The 17228-nt window shown below is 44.5% G+C and overlaps 3 protein-coding genes across 7 annotated transcripts; 1 reads left to right on the top strand and 2 right to left on the bottom strand.

Moving 5' to 3' along the window:
• Positions 1-233: 233 nt before the first annotated feature.
• mfsd11 (major facilitator superfamily domain containing 11) lies at positions 234-6695 on the bottom strand. The gene is made up of 14 exons (XM_079233713.1): positions 6560-6695; positions 5985-6131; positions 5840-5895; positions 5197-5304; positions 5025-5104; positions 4586-4682; positions 4380-4438; positions 4143-4302; positions 3499-3539; positions 2016-2081; positions 1752-1877; positions 1389-1563; positions 1050-1185; positions 234-401 (listed from the first exon to the last, which is right to left on the bottom strand). The coding sequence occupies exons 2-14, from the start codon at positions 6078-6080 to the stop codon at positions 240-242; spliced, it is 1362 nt and encodes a 453-aa protein (XP_079089839.1). The 5' UTR covers positions 6081-6131; positions 6560-6695; the 3' UTR covers positions 234-239.
• Positions 6696-7480: 785 nt separating this feature from the next.
• On the top strand, positions 7481-11390 carry srsf2b (serine and arginine rich splicing factor 2b). 5 transcript variants are annotated; one of them, XR_013771193.1, is made up of 5 exons: positions 7481-8108; positions 8686-9056; positions 9440-9637; positions 10382-10449; positions 11186-11390. XR_013771193.1 is itself a non-coding variant. In XM_079233464.1 (3 exons), exons 1-2 carry the CDS (start codon positions 7690-7692, stop codon positions 9041-9043), a joined length of 765 nt encoding a protein of 254 aa, XP_079089590.1. In that variant the 5' UTR covers positions 7481-7689; the 3' UTR covers positions 9044-9056; positions 10382-11390. The 5 variants fall into 5 exon arrangements, 2 of the variants coding, with proteins under 2 accessions (XP_079089590.1, XP_079089589.1); XR_013771192.1 differs by lacking the exon at positions 9440-9637; XR_013771194.1 differs by having other exon boundaries at positions 10382-11390.
• A 427-nt stretch (positions 11391-11817) lies between these two features.
• Positions 11818-14311, bottom strand: LOC306749614 (GTPase IMAP family member 7-like; the record flags this gene model as incomplete). Its single annotated transcript, XM_079232926.1, has 3 exons — positions 14282-14311; positions 12353-13038; positions 11818-11832 (listed from the first exon to the last, which is right to left on the bottom strand). The coding sequence occupies exons 1-3, from the start codon at positions 14304-14306 to the stop codon at positions 11818-11820; spliced, it is 726 nt and encodes a 241-aa protein (XP_079089052.1). The 5' UTR covers positions 14307-14311.
• Positions 14312-17228: the final 2917 nt, after the last annotated feature.

The raw sequence follows: 17228 nt of genomic DNA, 5'->3' as shown, positions 1-17228 counted from the left end.
GCTATAGTGCGTATAAAGGGGCGTTGTCGTGGCTCCGGCTGAGAAACAATGTTTATTATCGTTGGTTTGGTCTTTTGGTGAATATAGAACCTCTCCAGCTGCTCATCAAGAGATTTTAAATGTTTAAAGATGTCCTCTTCATCCTCACTCAGAATATTCAGATTGATTTTAAATGTTGGAGCAGAACAAAAGACGATGAGTCCCCCTCCTCCTCCCCCTCCTCACCACCATCGTCTTCATCAGATGCTGTCGTAGTCCGACTCCCTCCGGCTGGACTCCGCCCTCCACTCGGCCAGGAAGAAGGTGACGGTGCCCAGGAAGCCGGCCGCCACGAGGATGAGCAGCTGCCAGTGCAGCAGCAGGTAGTTGCTGTAGAAGAAGGCCAGGGCGGCCATGATGGACTGGGAGGAGACACGCTCATTAAATATTATATCACAGATTACGAGCTTATCGATTTGCAAGAAGAAAGAAAACGTGGCTTTGAAAGGTTGGATCAACTTGATCAGATCATAGACGTGTGGAAAACATATGAACTACATTAATATTTATTCATGGTCATAAGGAACACCGTCGATGACGTGAACGCTTCTTTATTCTGTGCTGATGCAACTGTATGAACAGTTTTCAGAGGGTGTTTTGTCTTAAAAACATAATTATTTTATTCTCAGATAAAAAGTTATTTCTGTCACGTTGATGACGTCATAATCTCATAGAACACATTCAAGTTTTTTCTTGGAAATTTACAACTCAAGTTGCAGAAATAAATTTTAACAAAATCGGAGAGAAAAGTGTCATAGTAAGTAAATTAATTCTTGAGTTTTGGGCCAAAAACTTGTGTGAGAGGTCACAGTGACCTTTGACCTTTGACCACCAACATCTAAATCAGTTCATTCTTTGAGTCCAGGTGGACGTCTCTAAGATTATTGTTAAAAATATTTTTAAACACTTTTACAGTTGTGTGTTGGTCTGTAAGTAATAAACATTAAAGTCTGATAACACACACACACACACACACACACACACACACACACACACACACACACACACACCTGGATGAACTTGAAGACGGCGAAGGCCGGAGCGCTGTTGTCTCTGAACGTGAAGCCGATGATGCTGAGCAGCTGAGTGTTGAAGCAGCTGTCACCCAAACCCAACAGGAAGCTGCAGAGCAGAGCCACGCCCACACTGAGAGAGAGAGAGAGAGAGAGAGAGAGAGAGAGAGAGAGAGAGAGAGAGAGAGATCAAAATCAATTCACAGGAATAATAACAAAAGACATAATGACAGCTCGAATATGAGATTATATCTCCCAGCCTCGGGTTCCCCCAGAATGAGCACGAGCATGCAGACAAGAGGATGCTCACGGCTGGATGGGCGTCGCCGTGCCTACCTGGGCGTGATGTAGGCCTGCAGCTGCGTCCCCTCCTCCGGGGCGATGGGGGCGTCGCTGGCGATGTTGAGGAAGATGAGGAAGAAGGCGATGTAGTGCGTGATGAGGCCCAGCAGAACCACCGGGTTCCTCCCGAAGCGCCGGCACCGGTTCAGCATCCCGAACACGCCCCCTCCTGCCGGGACAGGAAGTCAGTCAGGGGCCGCCTAGAGGCCACAAGCAGTACTACAGCAGTACTACATTAATACTTCATGAGGCAAACGATCAGAGGTACACATAGTACTTTATAGAGTACTAAATCTCAGAGGTACACATAGTACTGTATAAAGTACTCCTCAGGTGCGGCAGGAGGCGGGGCTTAACCTAGGATCTCTCCGATGCCGATGCAGATGCCAGAGATGCCGATCAGACCCTTGGCGTCGTGGCCGAAGCGCGTCATGGCGCCGATGCAGGTCCCGTACACGCCGCTGTAGAACGTGAGCTCCAGACCTGATGAGCACACGCAGGTGAGTCCAGAGCCACACACACACACACACACACACACACACACACACACACACACACACACACACACACACACACACACACACACACACACACACACACACACGTCCCAGCCGCTCTCACCTGTGTACCCGATGGAGACGCTCAGCAGCAGCATCTCCTTGGTGGTGAACATCTTACACGCCTTCACTGCGAAAGAAAAAGGTGGATGTGAAGGTTAAGGGGCGTCGCCCTGCAGGTAGACGATACAATCTTCACCTGGAAATAGGAATGGTGTTGAGCTTCCTCTTTGCATTGTCAAGGACTCAAACGACATCTCTGACAAAGCCTGTTTTAATGAGCACTGCACCGCCTCGGGTTCCCTGTTTGACTCTAAATGACCTACATGAGAAATCCCCTGCTTGTTTTGGTATTGAGGAAACTGTCAGTCCGTCCTTCAGTTTTAAGCTCGTTACTGTCACCGAGGAGCACAAAGCCCTCAAACTTTTAGACACAGGAAAACCGGCAGGTCCGGACTACCTAGAACCATATTTTTTTTAAGTTAGCTGCTGATTTTATCGCACCCCCTTTAGAATATCTTTTTAATCTCTTCTTAGTCTCAAACGAAATTCCCCTAATATGGAAGTCTGCCTTTGTTCTTCCCCTGTTAAAGGAGGAGACCCCACACAAGACACTGGAATCCCTCGTGAGTGAGCAACTTAAAGAGTTTTTAATCTCAAACATTATTTTATCTGATTATCAATCAGGTTTTTAGAAAAAAAAAACATAGTACAACCACAGCAGCATTAAAGGTAGTAAACGATTTTATTGAATCTTTGGACAACAAGCACCACTGTGCTGCCCTTTTTATTGACTTCTCAAGGCTTTTGACTGTCGATCATGCAATAGTGAAGCATAGACTTCTTGCTATTGGACTGTCTGAACAAACTGTCTGCTGGTTTGACAATTATTAATCAAACAGATCCCAGTGTGTCCAGGCGGAAGGCATCGCCTCGAGCGCTCTTATAGTAATACAGGGTGTGCCTCAGGGTTCGGTCCTAGGACCACTTTTATATAAACAGTATCGGTCAAAATGTGACACATGCAAATTTTCACTTTTATACAGATGACACTGTTATCTACTGCTCTGCTCCTACTCAGCATCAGACTCTCTGTCAGTTGCAAAAAGCCTTTGATAATGTTCAACACACTTTGTTTGAGTTGAAATTAATTTTGAATCCTGACAAAACAAAACTGATGTTTTCAAACTCAAAGAAAAAGCCACTGAACCTTCCAGCTATAATTACATGTCAGGGCAATGTGATTGAGTCTATCGTCATATAAATACTTGGGATTCTTAATTGATGATTCTCTCACGTTTGACTGAGGATGTGCACCTGTGTGAACTACGATGCGATGACTTGGTCTTGGTTTTGCTCATGCTGTGATCTAAAGATGTTGTCACCGTTTCATGTCTGAAGCTTTGTTTTAATGCGTGACTGCTGTCTGGGCCAGGACACTCTTATAAAGGAGATGTTTAATCTCAATGAGGCTTTTCCTGGTTAAATACATTATAAATAAAATTTAAAAAAAGGTCACATTAGAGGTCATCCTGGAGGAAACTCACCAAAAGCTTCGAAAGCCTGTGACCAGAGGCTGGGGGCCGCACTGGAGGAGGAAGAGGAGGAGGAGGAGGAGGAGGAAGAGGAAGAGGAGGAGGTTATGAGGCGGATAGAAGAATGTTTTTGTGAATCTCTTCATGTTTAAATAAAGGTTATTTAACACCGACATCAACATTGTTCCAGAAAAGAAGAATATCAACAAATATCTCTCATCAATAATCACATTTATACTGGTGCAATAATCACATTCATACTGGGGCAATAATCACATTTATACTGGTGCAATAATCACATTCAAACTGGGGCAATAATCACATTCATACTGGGGCAATAATCACATTTATACTGGTGCAATAATCACATTCATACTGGGGCAATAATCACATTCATACTGGGGCAATAATCACATTTATTCTGAGGCAATAATCACATTCATACTGGGGCAATAATCACATTTATTCTGAGGCAATAATCACATTCATACTGGTGCAATAATCACATTGCACATTAAATTCTCCGTCATCTCCGCGGCGTGGTCACCTGTCTGAGGACTCACCTGGAGGAGGAGCAGCTGACTGAGGACTCACCTGGAGGAGGAGCAGCTGACTGAGGACTCACCTGGAGGAGGAGCAGCTGACTGAGGACTCACCTGGAGGAGGAGCAGCTGTCGGTGGACTCGGCCTGCAGCAGCGCCTCGGCCGCCTCAGACGGAGCCGCCTCAGGATCCGGCTTGCGGATCAGGAAGAAGAGGAAGCAGCCGACCAGACTGATGACGGTGAGCGAGATGAACACCGTCTGCCGGTCCTTGTCTGGGAACAGAGTGAGTCAGCGGGAGAACGGGAAGTGAACTCTGCGAATAGAGACGTGACCCCGTGTCCCTTCCTACCGGTGATGTGAGCGTGTCCGTGCCAGGCGAGGTAGATGTAGAGGTTTCCAAAGAACAGGCTGCAGAGACAAGGAGGGAAATGAACCTGCGTCCACCACCAGAGGAGCCGGTAACAGAACCTCAGACTGGATCCAGGAGCCGGTAACAGAACCTCAGACTGGATCCAGGAGCCGGTAACAGAACCTCAGACTGGATGCAGGACTCACCTGAACTGCAGCAGCGCCCAGAAGATGCCGCTGTTTCTTCCAATGGAGTTGTCCGTGGAGTTGATGGCTAGCACGTTGCCCTGAGCCGTCCACAACACTGAAACACAGGCAGGGTTCATACAGTCTGACCAGTGGATTCCATGACTTTTCCATGACTTTAAATCAAATTTCCATTACAAACATTTAGTGAAATCTGGATGTAAACAGTAAAAAGTGAGTAAATGTAGTATTTAAACTAAGAATGAGAATACAAAGCATACATTGTCATGAATATAACACATTAACATGACTTTTACTAAACTTTTGGGATTTCTTTATTTTTTTTCCAAGGACTTTTCCAGGCCTGGAAATAACCATTTTAAAACTCCATGACTGTTCCAGGTTTTCCATGACCGTAGGAACCCTGACAAGGAGGAGGAGTCAGAGGAAGTCTCTTTACCTGCCGCTCCGATTCCGACCAGCACGGAGGCGGTGTAGAAGCTCCAGGTGTACGGGTAGATGAACATGGCGATGTAGCCGCTGGGAGGGGGGCGAGACGGGAGGGTTAGCTAGAGGGCTGGATCAGGATCAGCATCTGCAAACATGGCGGCTCGGGAGGGGGCGGGGCTCACCTGTACAGAAGCCCGCTGAAAAACATGGAGAGCTGCGGTCCGATCACAGTCACCACGGAGGGGGCGATCATGTTGGAGGCCGAGAAGACCCCGTAGATGATGGCCATGCTGAGGGGACACGAGCAGTCAGACAGGGAGACCTCATGGGGAGGGTCTCAGCAGGGTTCAGACAGTCTGACCAGTGGGTTTCATGACTTTTCATGACTTTAAACCATGACAAACATTTAGTGAAGTCTGGGTGTAAACAGTAAAAAGTGAGTAAATGTAGTATTTAAACTAACAATGAGAATACAAAGCATACAGTAAACCTTAAATGACACAAATGAATGAGACAATAGTTTGATTAAAAGAATAAACATTTATATAGATGCCTGGTTATATTTTGAGTCTTTCTTTTAAAAGCATATTCATTATTTCAAACTCAGCGTAAATGAACGTTATGAACACATGAATATAACACATTTACATGACTTTTACTAAACTTTGGGGATTGTATTTTTTTCAAGGACTTTTCCAGGCCTTTACTGACTGACAGGTTCTAAAACTGGTTCACCTCAGATTTAATTAGGATTTCAGCGTGCGACAGACTAGATTACGGAGCTCATCTGACAGATGTTGAGATGTTTAAACTACGGGTACCGACCTCGTGTATCCGCTCCCGTGGAACTCCGTGCTGTTGAAGCTCTTGAGAACCGTTTGCTAGAGAGATGAAGAAGAAAGACGGGTTCAGGGACTGAAGCCTCGTATCGGGAGTCAAGCTCTGGAACGCTCATCCGATAACAACCCACCTCTATGTTGCCACATGTCTGAAAGGCAGTGAACATGAACATGAAGCCGAAGCCCAGGATGACGATGTTCAGCAGCTTCTTCCCCTCCGGACTCATCTTGCACGACGTTTGCAAACTCCTCGAGGAAGTGAACGCAGCAGAAGAAATCTGAGAAGAGAAGAAGAGAAATCAGGACGAGTGACAGGAATGAACACTTCTCTTTTTATATAGACAACTTCAATCAGAAACCTGTTTCATCACACACACATAAGCACTTACAGAAAGTGGAAGGTCATTAACGCTTGTTTTATTTGAACAAATAACTGATCAACAAGAGATGTACACAACAACAACAACAACTGTGTTTCTTTCCTCAACCTGTTCTGGTGATCACATGACTGTCCTACTAAAAGTTTGATTTTAAAGAAGCGTTTAGTTCTTTTGATTGAATGCCGAATTACAAAGTGTATCGTTTGGATTACAATAACACATCAATATATGCCATATCCCGCATTATGTCTGACTACAAGCACAGTAGCATTTCATTTTCAGCATTGTTAGTGCCTTGGTGACTCAGAGGAGTCTGAACAACTCACCGACCCGCGGACTCCTCGGTGCCTCCTCGGGCTCGTGTTGCGGCTCACAGCGTTTTCACAAACATAGTCGGCTTTTTCCGGAAGTCCCGACACAATCAGCTGTTCATGTTCTTCCTAGAACTAACTTCAACGTGTCGGTTCCCTTCGTGTAAAAACAGATCCTCGGGAACAACTTCCACGGCTCCCGGTAAACAGGACTTGCCCGAAACTAGAAAGGGCAGTCATGTGACTGAATCAGCTGACTGCTGGGAGCGCAGAGCAACCAGTTGTGCTAGTTTATTCACGGAAAAATAGATTCTACTTCCGGTTACTTGTTTAATAAGTATACGTTACGAGTCAGACAGAAATGTAATTCGTTTTAAACCACCCGTGATTTATGACCGTATTAAAATACTTAATACATTATAGTTTTTAAAAAAGCACGTTCATTTGGGGGTATCCGGAATTAGCTACAGCTCACGTGTGAGTAAAACTACTTCCGGTTACTTTTTAAATAGTTAATCAGACATAAATGTAATACATTTTAAAGCACCTGTGATTTATAACCGTAGTGGAATACTTAATAAATTATTGTTTGAAAAAAAAACACGTAAAAGCTGCTCATTTTGGTGGTAAAGAATACAGCTCGCGAGTGAGTAAAACTACTTCCGGTTACAAATAAAACAACGCCACATATGAAAGTAAAACGTTTTACATCAGTAATATTTTGAATACACGAAATTTAATTGTAGTGGAGAATTTTTACAATGTTTTACAGAAGTAAAGGATATTTTTCCATCACTGCTTGTGTTTTTAAATATGTTTGTATGTTAGAGAAAACTACAATATTTAGTAATTCCACAAGGGGGCGGAGGCGCGGCAAAATGTGCTCCATTGTAAAAGTAGAAGAAGAGGTTCACTACACTGGTTTGGGGCAGTTGATGAGCGCGAGGCAGACGTAGTTGTGCGGGAAGAAGACGCGTGTTTTTGCGTTTGTTCGTCCTCGAATACTCCACAGGCGAAGCCAATCCGTTTAAATTACACCCTCGCTTGTGTGCGTGGCCCTCTTGACGAACAGGTAGGCTCCGTCGTAGCCGAGATTTAAACTGTTTTAACGGAAGCCTGCTAGGCCTCGCGCCTCTTTAATCGCCATGAGTTACGGTAGGCCTCCGCCAGACGTCGACGGCATGACTTCCCTGAAAGTGGACAACTTAACGTACCGCACGTCGCCCGAGACCCTCCGGCGCGTGTTCGAGAAGTACGGGCGCGTAGGCGACGTGTACATCCCGCGGGACCGCTACACCAAAGAGAGCCGCGGGTTCGCCTTCGTGCGGTTCCACGACAAACGCGACGCCGAGGACGCAATGGACGCCATGGACGGCGCGCTCCTCGACGGGCGGGAGCTGCGGGTGCAGATGGCGCGCTACGGCCGGCCTCCTGACTCTCACTACGGCGGCAGCGGCGGTGGTGGCGGCGGCGGTGGAGGAGGCGGCGGTGGAGGCGGCAGCGGCGGCCGGAGAGGAGGAGGCCCCACCAGGAGATACGGCGGCCATGGACGCAGAAGCAGAAGGTGAGAAACACGCGCACAAGCTAAGTTGGTTAGCATCCGGACTCCATTGAAGAATTAGCATAGCCAGGTTCTCCTCGAGTCTATGGACCGATACTCGTTCCTTCTAGAACAAAAGTATTTTTACGCGTTTACAAGATCCATTCAACAATTCTGCACAGATTAGATGCTGGGAAAAGTTTTTTTTTTAAATCAATATTACTCATAAGTTCTGTGCAACTAGTGGGACACAAAGGAAATGTTTCTGATTTGTTCTTGTAAATAATAATCTTCTCCGCGGATCATTTGAATGCCGACTTTACCCACTGGTCCATATCTGTTTTCTCATATTTTAATTATCTGCTTCCGGTTACAAACGAGGAGCCAACAGCTTTTCATTTGGCGGGATTTAGTTTGTAGTATCTACAAACCACAGCTAATCTGTCTGCTTAATCTTTTAATGAGAAGGTTTGCGAGTCCACATTAAGTCTTTGTTAGATAATTATTTAATTATATTGATTTGCCACTGCCGGTCACATTTCACTGCGTTCATTCCCAGCTGCCTTCATATTGTAGATGATAACCCACTGAATGTATTCAGCTCTTCTCCCAGCCCGAGACACAAGAGGCGCAGCAGGTCCCGCAGCAGGAGCCGGTCCCGTTCCCGAAGCCGGTCCCGCTACTCCCGATCCAGGTCCAGGTCCTACTCCCGATCCAAGTCTCCCAGGAACTCCCGATCCAAGTCTCCCAGGAACAAGAAGGTCAAGGCCAAGTCCCCGTCTCGTTCCAGATCTAGATCCAGGTCCCGGTCCAAATCCAAGTCCAAATCCAAGTCTAAATCTAAGTCCAAGTCCAAGTCTAGGTCCAGAAGCCCCAGCCCTGCCTCCAAAAGAGGGTCCCGGTCGAGATCCAAGAGCCAGCCCAAGTCAGCAGCAGAGAATGGAGGCGAATCCCCGTAGAGCTCAGAATCAGGTGAGTTCTGATGATAAGATGCATTTAGTTTCTTCATTGTTTCTGTGTAAAGTCTTTAGAGCAGGACCAGAGGCAGACTAGCTCACGAAATGACTGTAGCCGGTAAGTTGATCCCCTTTAGCGGCCAATTCAGCAGCTACTCTGTCCATTTACATCCAGGTTTACTAGCTCAAAAACAAAATCTGTTTTTAAATTATCACAGTTGCTCAACAAATTATTTCCCCTGGGGGTCTTTTTCCATGAGAACCTGATCTGCAACTTAGATTCTTGAGCTCATAGTTACATTTTTCTGTGTGCAAGCTCGTCATTTTCACTGAATACTAAGCAAAGTGTTTGTTAAGAACAGCCCTGTAAACCAAATCTGGACTTCTCTCCTTCCCAAGCTGCGGCATCCTGTTTGCTAAAGTGGAGTTTGAGCTGAGCTGAGGCAGTATGAGCAGTTAGAAGGGATGTGGTGCCCACAGGCCGCTGCTGCTGGCGAGGGTCTGAGCAGCAGGGTGGAGGCAGTCAGTTGGGGTTTGGTGTTGAGGTACGTCTGGAGCCGTCCTCCAGGCTGGCCGCTGTGCTCGAGGGGCGCCGAGGTTTGTCCAACTCTCCTCCATGTCCGTCGGTTCAGTTGCATTTTCCTTTACACACATTTTCAATGTGACAAATTCCCTTTAAAACTTTAAAAATATTTATTTGGTTGGCCTGTTGTAGGACTCTCTGCGTGTCCTGCAGCCTTCAGTTTAAAGCCACTAAGTTACTGCTGCAATGATTCATCTAAACTGCTTCCTGTAGGTCACTGGTCATTCCAGCTACAGAGTGCAAATCTTATATATAACTAATATTGTGTATTCTTTATTTCCCCCTGTTGAAACGTAAGGTCTCTTGTGTCAGAAAATGTCCACAAGTGGCTGGTTGTATGTGACCAGCAGTCCAAAACTCAAAGACACTCAGTTTATTAAAGATTGATGATAAATAATGAACGATCTATTTCCAGACTGGGGTTTATAAACCTCTGCAGCTCAACGTGAACCGAGAGTCTGCTACCTGCTGAAACAACAAAGTACACCCATAGTACTCTAATAGTACGATACTACTACTAGAGTATGTGAAAATACCCGTGGAGGAAAATGCAGCGTGTGCAAAACATCCTGTGATTCCGGCTGAAGGATGAACTTCAGGAGACGTTTGAGGCTCTGATAGACACTTTCTTATGGTGGAACTAATTATTCCATTAAAAGCTTAGCTTTTATAAACGTAAAGTAAACAAAAAGAGCATAAAATGTGTAACTGGCACCTGACTTTGCATTTTAAATCCTAACTTGTTCCTGTTCTGACAGTTTTCAGGTGAAGGCTGAGCTCCGGGTCCTCGAGGATCGACCTGAGCAACAGTGTCCTGCTGTCAAAGGTTATTATTGTGTCTTCCATGCTTTGCTTTTGTTTTATTCATTTGGTCACTTCATTGATGTGGTTTTATTTTCATACCGATTTTAAAGTCTGGTCAATGTGGAGAGGAACTACTACCGTCATCGAGTCTGTTGTAGTTGCTCTTTTTCTTTTGGTTCCAACCTCACATTGATCCTGTTAACTGAAGCCTGACTCAACAGTTTGACATGATAATAATAAACGATCACATGCAACATGAACGGAAACATCGTGGATGATTTAATTTAACTTTTAGGGAAGTTATGTTTTAGTGGAAAGTAAAGCACCGTACAGTTAGGATAACTATGATCACACACTTCTAGGACTGCAGCTGATTATTTTCATTTCATCTGTTGACCTTTTTTCTACATTTGATCGTTTGGTCTGTAAAGTTTTTGTCAAAAGATTAAACAATTCTCCAACTGATTTATTTTCTTTCGCCGCTCTTTGATAAAATAATGTCGTGAAGCTGTGGTTCTAAATGTCTCGTCCAAATGTCGGCTTATTTTATACGTTAAACTCAGACAGAGTGGAGCTCAAAGTTAGCCGGCTAACTGGTTAATCTGGAGAGACTCAATGCTTAGTGATACGTCAGATAGTTTCAGGTCAGAGGCTCGTCTACAGGACTTCATCTACTGGACTCTAAACAGCGTTTATTTTCTCCTTTTCTATTTCTTTTTTGCTCCTAATCCTGCTTGTGTGTTTGTTTTGTGCACTAGGCGCAGTTGTGTAGCAGTTGAGTATTGCTGGTTAGCTGTTAAGGTGGCGTGTTGCTCTGCTGAGTGCTGGGATGTTTCCAGTGTTCTCCAGAGACCAGTGGTGAACCAGTATGAACCAGTGCTGCGGTCGCTACCCCCTGTAAGACATGTTCCTGCGTGGTCATGGACGACATGTGACTCATTAAAGATTTGTGTTTTGTCTAAACCGCCTCCTCCTTATTGCTCCGTCTCACTTACAGGTGTACAGTTTAACCGTGTATATTTACTATTACTACTAAAAGGTGTACATGTACTACCTGTAAGTAAAGTGCTTCAACATCACATGTACTAGTCTGGTGGAAGAAGTATTCACTTTTTGCAGGTAAAAAAACTCCTTGACAAACTATAAGTATCAGCAAGAGTTAAAGTTAAAAAAACTAATATCAGGATTTTTTATTGCAAGAGGCTAAAAAAGAAAGCTGATTGTTTGGACACATAACAAGAGAAATAATCTATCAGTAAAACATTAAAGTTATGTAAATGACTGAATGCATTGAGACATAAATGACAAAAAGCTCACATAGAATAGTATTAGTATTAGTATTAGTATTGTTTACATCCTCACGTCCTGCAGTGTTAAAGGTTATAAACACTCAGTTTGGAATCTCCTGCCAATAGAAAGGGGGCGGGGCATATACAATATTAATATTAAAATGGACCCCACATTTACCAGACATTAATGCAGCAATAAATATAATCCAATAAAGTTTCTTTCTGAACCGGGCCGTTCAGCATGAATACTTTTTACTTTTAGTATATTAATAATTTTACTGAAGCAGAACATTAACATTGTAGTAAAACCACAATGCATTTAATTACTTTGCATATTCAGATTATTTATTCAAACAAACATTTATTTGTATTGTATTATTAAAGATAAATACCCAGCAGTAAATATAGTAAAACACAAACTCCACCGTTACCAACATCAAAGCGATGAACACATGAATGAAGCAATAATAACAACATATACATTAATGTTGGTACTTTCAGAACATGTTGATGCTGATGTTAAACATCCCTGACTAATAACAGACTGGTAGCTTCAGACATTTATCTACTCTATTTATTCATTATAAATATTGCCAATAATGCTGCAGAGAACAAAACCACTAATGCCCTTCCCACGTAATCGTTGCCTCCCGCGGTTCCTCCCTCTGGAGCTTCCAGTTGGCCCCCACGGCCCCATTGGCCCCCACGGCCCCATTGGCCCCCACGGCCCCCACGGCCCCATTGGCCCCCGTCTCGGTCTCCATTCCTCTGCACCAGGTTTTGGATCTTCTGCAGCAGCTCCACGACCTGAGAGGGGTCCGAGTCTCGGTTGTCGAAGACGTGGTATCCCCCGCGGCATTCCCGGATGAAATCCCGTACGGCTGGATCCGCTCCGATGAGCTCGTCCACGCTGCGGCCCTCGGCCCTCAGGTCGTCCCCCCGGGTGAACAGGGCCACGGTGAAGTGCTCTGCCTCGGGGCCGAAGGCGCTCTGGATCATCCTCAACGTCCGCCGCTCGTCCGGTGTGAAGCGGCCGCTCTGGACCACGACCAGGAACACCACCGTTCGGGGTGCGGCCTGCGACACGCCCCTCTGGATCACACTCAGCACCTCGTCTTGACTTGTGGATCCAAACAGACCAGGGGTGTCAACCACAGTCAGGTTCTGCCCGTTCAGCACTCCACTCTCCACCTGGCACATCTGGGTCACTGCGGTAGAAGACAGACACGACTGGAAGGCCGGCCTCCCCAGGACGGTGTTCCCCGTTGCACTCTTTCCAGCTCCGACCCTCCCGATCAGCACGACCGTCAGCTCTCTGCCGGCTGCAAGCGCAACGAGGCCGTTACTGGTTGTTATGCTTCATAATAGTTCTGTTTATTGTTATGTCTAAAGAGTGTTGAAGTGGGTAAACAGGGCTGACATTTATTGTGTTATTTAGTAAATTCTGCATGAATTCAAAACAATGAAAACAGCCATTATGTAGAAATAGAAGAGGAATAATAGAAGAGGGGATCTAAACAAATCATCAGAGTCACAAAACAACTAAAGACACAAAATGACTAGTGATGGCGAGATGAAGCTTCCTGAAGCTTTGAAGCTTTCCATCCAATCGGTTCGCTCACGTCCCGACGCTTCACGGAGCTTCATCTGCTCTACTGCGCCACCAAGTGGACAATACATGTAAAACAGGCAGAGTGATCATAACGACACCGTGGCTTTGGTGTGTGAAGCTTTAAATTGAATATGAATGTTTGTGACGCCAATACATCAATTATGAACTTATTAATATTGTGTCTATCTTTATGATATAATGGCGGGGTCAAAATCAAAAGTCGAAACCAATTGGGAGAGGGTTGTGATGTGACTGTGGGTCAGTGGTTAGAATATCAGACTTTCAGTCAGAGGATCGGTGTTTCGATCCTCGGCTCCGCTAGTCCATGTTGATGTGTCCAATTTTTTAAGTAAAAATAAGAACTTTTCCACAGTGCTGGGCTTTTTGAGAATATTTGCCTGCTTTATAAAATAACCTTCACAGGCACAGATGAAGCTGTACAGAGAGGAAGGGGGAATCCATTGAGTTTCGCTGCCCCTTATATTTCAAATCGCACGGCAAACCCACGAACCATGTCCTGAATCAGTCACGTGGTCCGACCGGCTCAGAGGCTTCGAACGTCACCGCATACGTCATCGACACAAGCCTCGATACGCGCTTCACCAAAATCTACCTGATTACTCGACACGCGCATCGAAGCCTCGACACGAAAGGACTCATCACTAGACGGAACACTACTCTGGGACAATAGAGGGAACCACACCTGTTTGAAACGGGATGGATCACATTCTGGTCATGTGACTCAACATGTCATCCTCTCGTTTCCACAATCTGAAACACAGCTAGCAGCACCAATCTCTGCCTGTCTGACGGACACCTCTCAGTGGATGACATATCAACTCTGACAAGACTGAACTAGCTTTCCTTCCAACGCGTTCCTGTAGGTCCATGCTGCTCAACATCAGGCTGTAAACTATCAGTAAGAGTACTGTGTGTATAATAAATGTACTTACGAGGCTGGGAACTGGTGCCGGACATGCTTGCCAAGTAAACGCAGCTGTACTGTCAAATAGTTTCATTTTCACTTTTTAATAACACAGCGGAGGCGGAGCTTATTGAACTACTTTAAATACTTATTTATTGTGTTTTTAAGTGAGAAGGTTCCTCTTGTACACATAGTATACACATCATATTAAAAATAAAGTAAAAAGTACTTCAGTACTGGGGTGGATCAATTATTGTGTTCACAAGTACCTCATTAATGATGTATTCAATTCAATTATGTTTATTTTGTATAGCCCAAAATCACAAATACAAATTATTGAGGGCTTTACAATCTGTACAAATACGATATCCCTGTCTTAGGACCTCACATCGGATCAGGAAAAACTCCCTAAATAAAGATAGTAAAAACCCTTTCACAGGGAAAACAGGAAGAACCCTTCAGGAGAGCAACAGAGGAGGATCCCTCTCCCTGATCCATGGTAACATGAGGCGAGGAAGCACAGAGGCTCCGGGAAGAACTAGAGTTATCAATGTGCATTGAAGAGGCATGAATTCATCCAGAAGGAGAGAGAAGAGGAGAGAGGAGCTCAGTGTATCCTCAGATGTCCCCCAGCAGTCTAGGCCTATAGCAGCATGTCTAGGGGCTGGACCAGGACAGACCTGAACCAGCCCTAACTATAGACCTGAACCAGCCCTAGCTATAGACCTGAACCAGCCCTAACTATAGACCTGAACCAGCCCTAGCTATAGACCTGAACCAGCCCTAGCTATAGACCTGAACCAGCCCTAACTATAGACCTGAACCAGCCCTAACTATAGACCTGAACCAGCCCTAACTATAGACCTGAACCAGCCCTAACTATAGACCTGAACCAGCCCTAACTATAGACCTGAACCAGCCCTAACTATAGACCTGAACCAGCCCTAACTATAGACCTGAACCAGCCCTAACTATAAGCCTGAACCAGCCTTAACTATAGACCTGAACCAGCCCTAACTATAGACCTGAGCCAGCCCTAACTATAAGCGCTATCAAAGAGGAAAGTCTGGAGTCTACTCTTAAATGAGGTGACTGTCTGCCCCCGGACTGAAAGTGGAAGCTGATTCCACAGAAGAGGAGCCTGATAACTGAAGGCTCTGCTCCTATCCTACTTTTTAATACTCTAGGAACCACAAGTAACCCTGCATTCAGTGAGTGCAGCTCTCTAGTGGGGTAATATGGTACTATGAGTTCTCTAGTGGGGTAATATGGTACTATGAGTTCTCTAGTGGGGTAATATGGTACTATAAGCTCTCTAGTGGGGTAATATGGTACTATAAGCTCTCTAGTGGGGTAATATGGTACTATGAGTTCTCTAGTGGGGTAATATGGTACTATGAGTTCTCTAGTGGGGTAATATGGTACTATGAGTTCTCTAGTGGGGTAATATGGTACTATGCGCTCTCTAGTGGGGTAATATGGTACTATGAGTTCTCTAGTGGGGTAATATGGTACTATGAGTTCTCTAGTGGGGTAATATGGTACTATGAGTTCTCTAGTGGGGTAATATGGTACTATGAGTTCTCTAGTGGGGTAATATGGTACTATGAGCTCTCTAGTGGGGTAATATGGTACTATAAGCTCTCTAGTGGGGTAATATGGTACTATTAGCTCTCTAGTGGGGTAATATGGTACTATTAGCTCTCTAGTGGGGTAATATGGTACTATGAGTTCTCTAGTGGGGTTAATATGGCACCATAAGCTCTTTAATGGGGTAATATGGCACTATAAACTCCTTAATGGGGTAATATGGCACTATAAGCTCTCTAGTGGGGTAATATGGCACTATAAGCTCTTTAATGGGGTAATATGGCACTATAAACTCCTTAATGGGGTAATATGGCACTATAAGCTCTTTAATGGGGTAATATGGCACTATAAGCTCTTTAATGGGGTAATATGGCACTATAAGCTCTCTAGTGGGGTAATATGGCACTATAAGCTCTCTAGTGGGGTAATATGGTACTATGAGTTCTCTAGTGGGGTAATATGGCACTATAAGCTCTCTAATGGGGTAATATGGCACTATAAGCTCCTTAATATATGACGGTGCATCACCAGTTAAGGCTTTGTAGGTGAGGAGAAGGATTTTAAACGGGATTATTGATCTTACAGGAAGCCAGTGCAGAGCAGCTAGTACAGGAGTAATGTGATCCCTCCTCCTAGTCCTCGTTAGTACACGAGCTGCAGCATCCTGGATCAACTGGAGAGATTTACTAGAGCAGCTGATAAGGAGTTACAGTAATCCAGTCTTGAAGTAACAAATGCGTGGATCAACGTTTCTGCATCGCTTTCAGACAAGATGTCCCTGAATTTTTAAATGTTACGTAGGTGAAAAAAAGGCAGTGCTTGAGATCAGAGGTACATGTTGTACTTTTTACTTTTCTGTACTACATCTCAGAGGTACATGTTGTACTTTTTACTGTACTAACTTTAAGAGGTACATGTTGTACTTTTTACTGTACTACATCTCAGAGGTACATGTTGTACTTTTTACTGTACTAACTTTAAGAGGTACATGTTGTACTTTTTACTGTACTACATCTCAGAGGTACATGTTGTTGCTGTACTAACTTTAAGAGGTACATGTTGTACTTTTTACTGTACTACATCTCAGAGGTACAAGTTGTACTTTTTACTGTACTAGATCTCAGAGGAACATGTACTCCTTACTGTACTAATTCAGAGGTACATGTTGTACTTTTTACTGTACTAACTCTGAGGAACATTTTGTACTTTTTACGGTACTACAGCTCAGAGGTACATTTTGTACTTTTGATACAGTTCAATTCTTTCAGAAATATGACATTTACACTTTCAGGGTGATCGTAATAATTGTAGAACTATAGGATAGGAAGTGAAATACTTTGATGTGAGCTGAAGCTACAGGAGCTGAAGCCTCCAACATGAGGACT

Source organism: Taurulus bubalis (assembly GCF_910589615.1).
Source record: "Taurulus bubalis genome assembly, chromosome: 17".
In the NCBI taxonomy this organism is placed as follows: domain Eukaryota; kingdom Metazoa; phylum Chordata; class Actinopteri; order Perciformes; family Cottidae; genus Taurulus; species Taurulus bubalis.
Note: the sequence above shows the minus strand (reverse complement) of the source record. Positions and strands in the feature narration are given on the sequence as shown.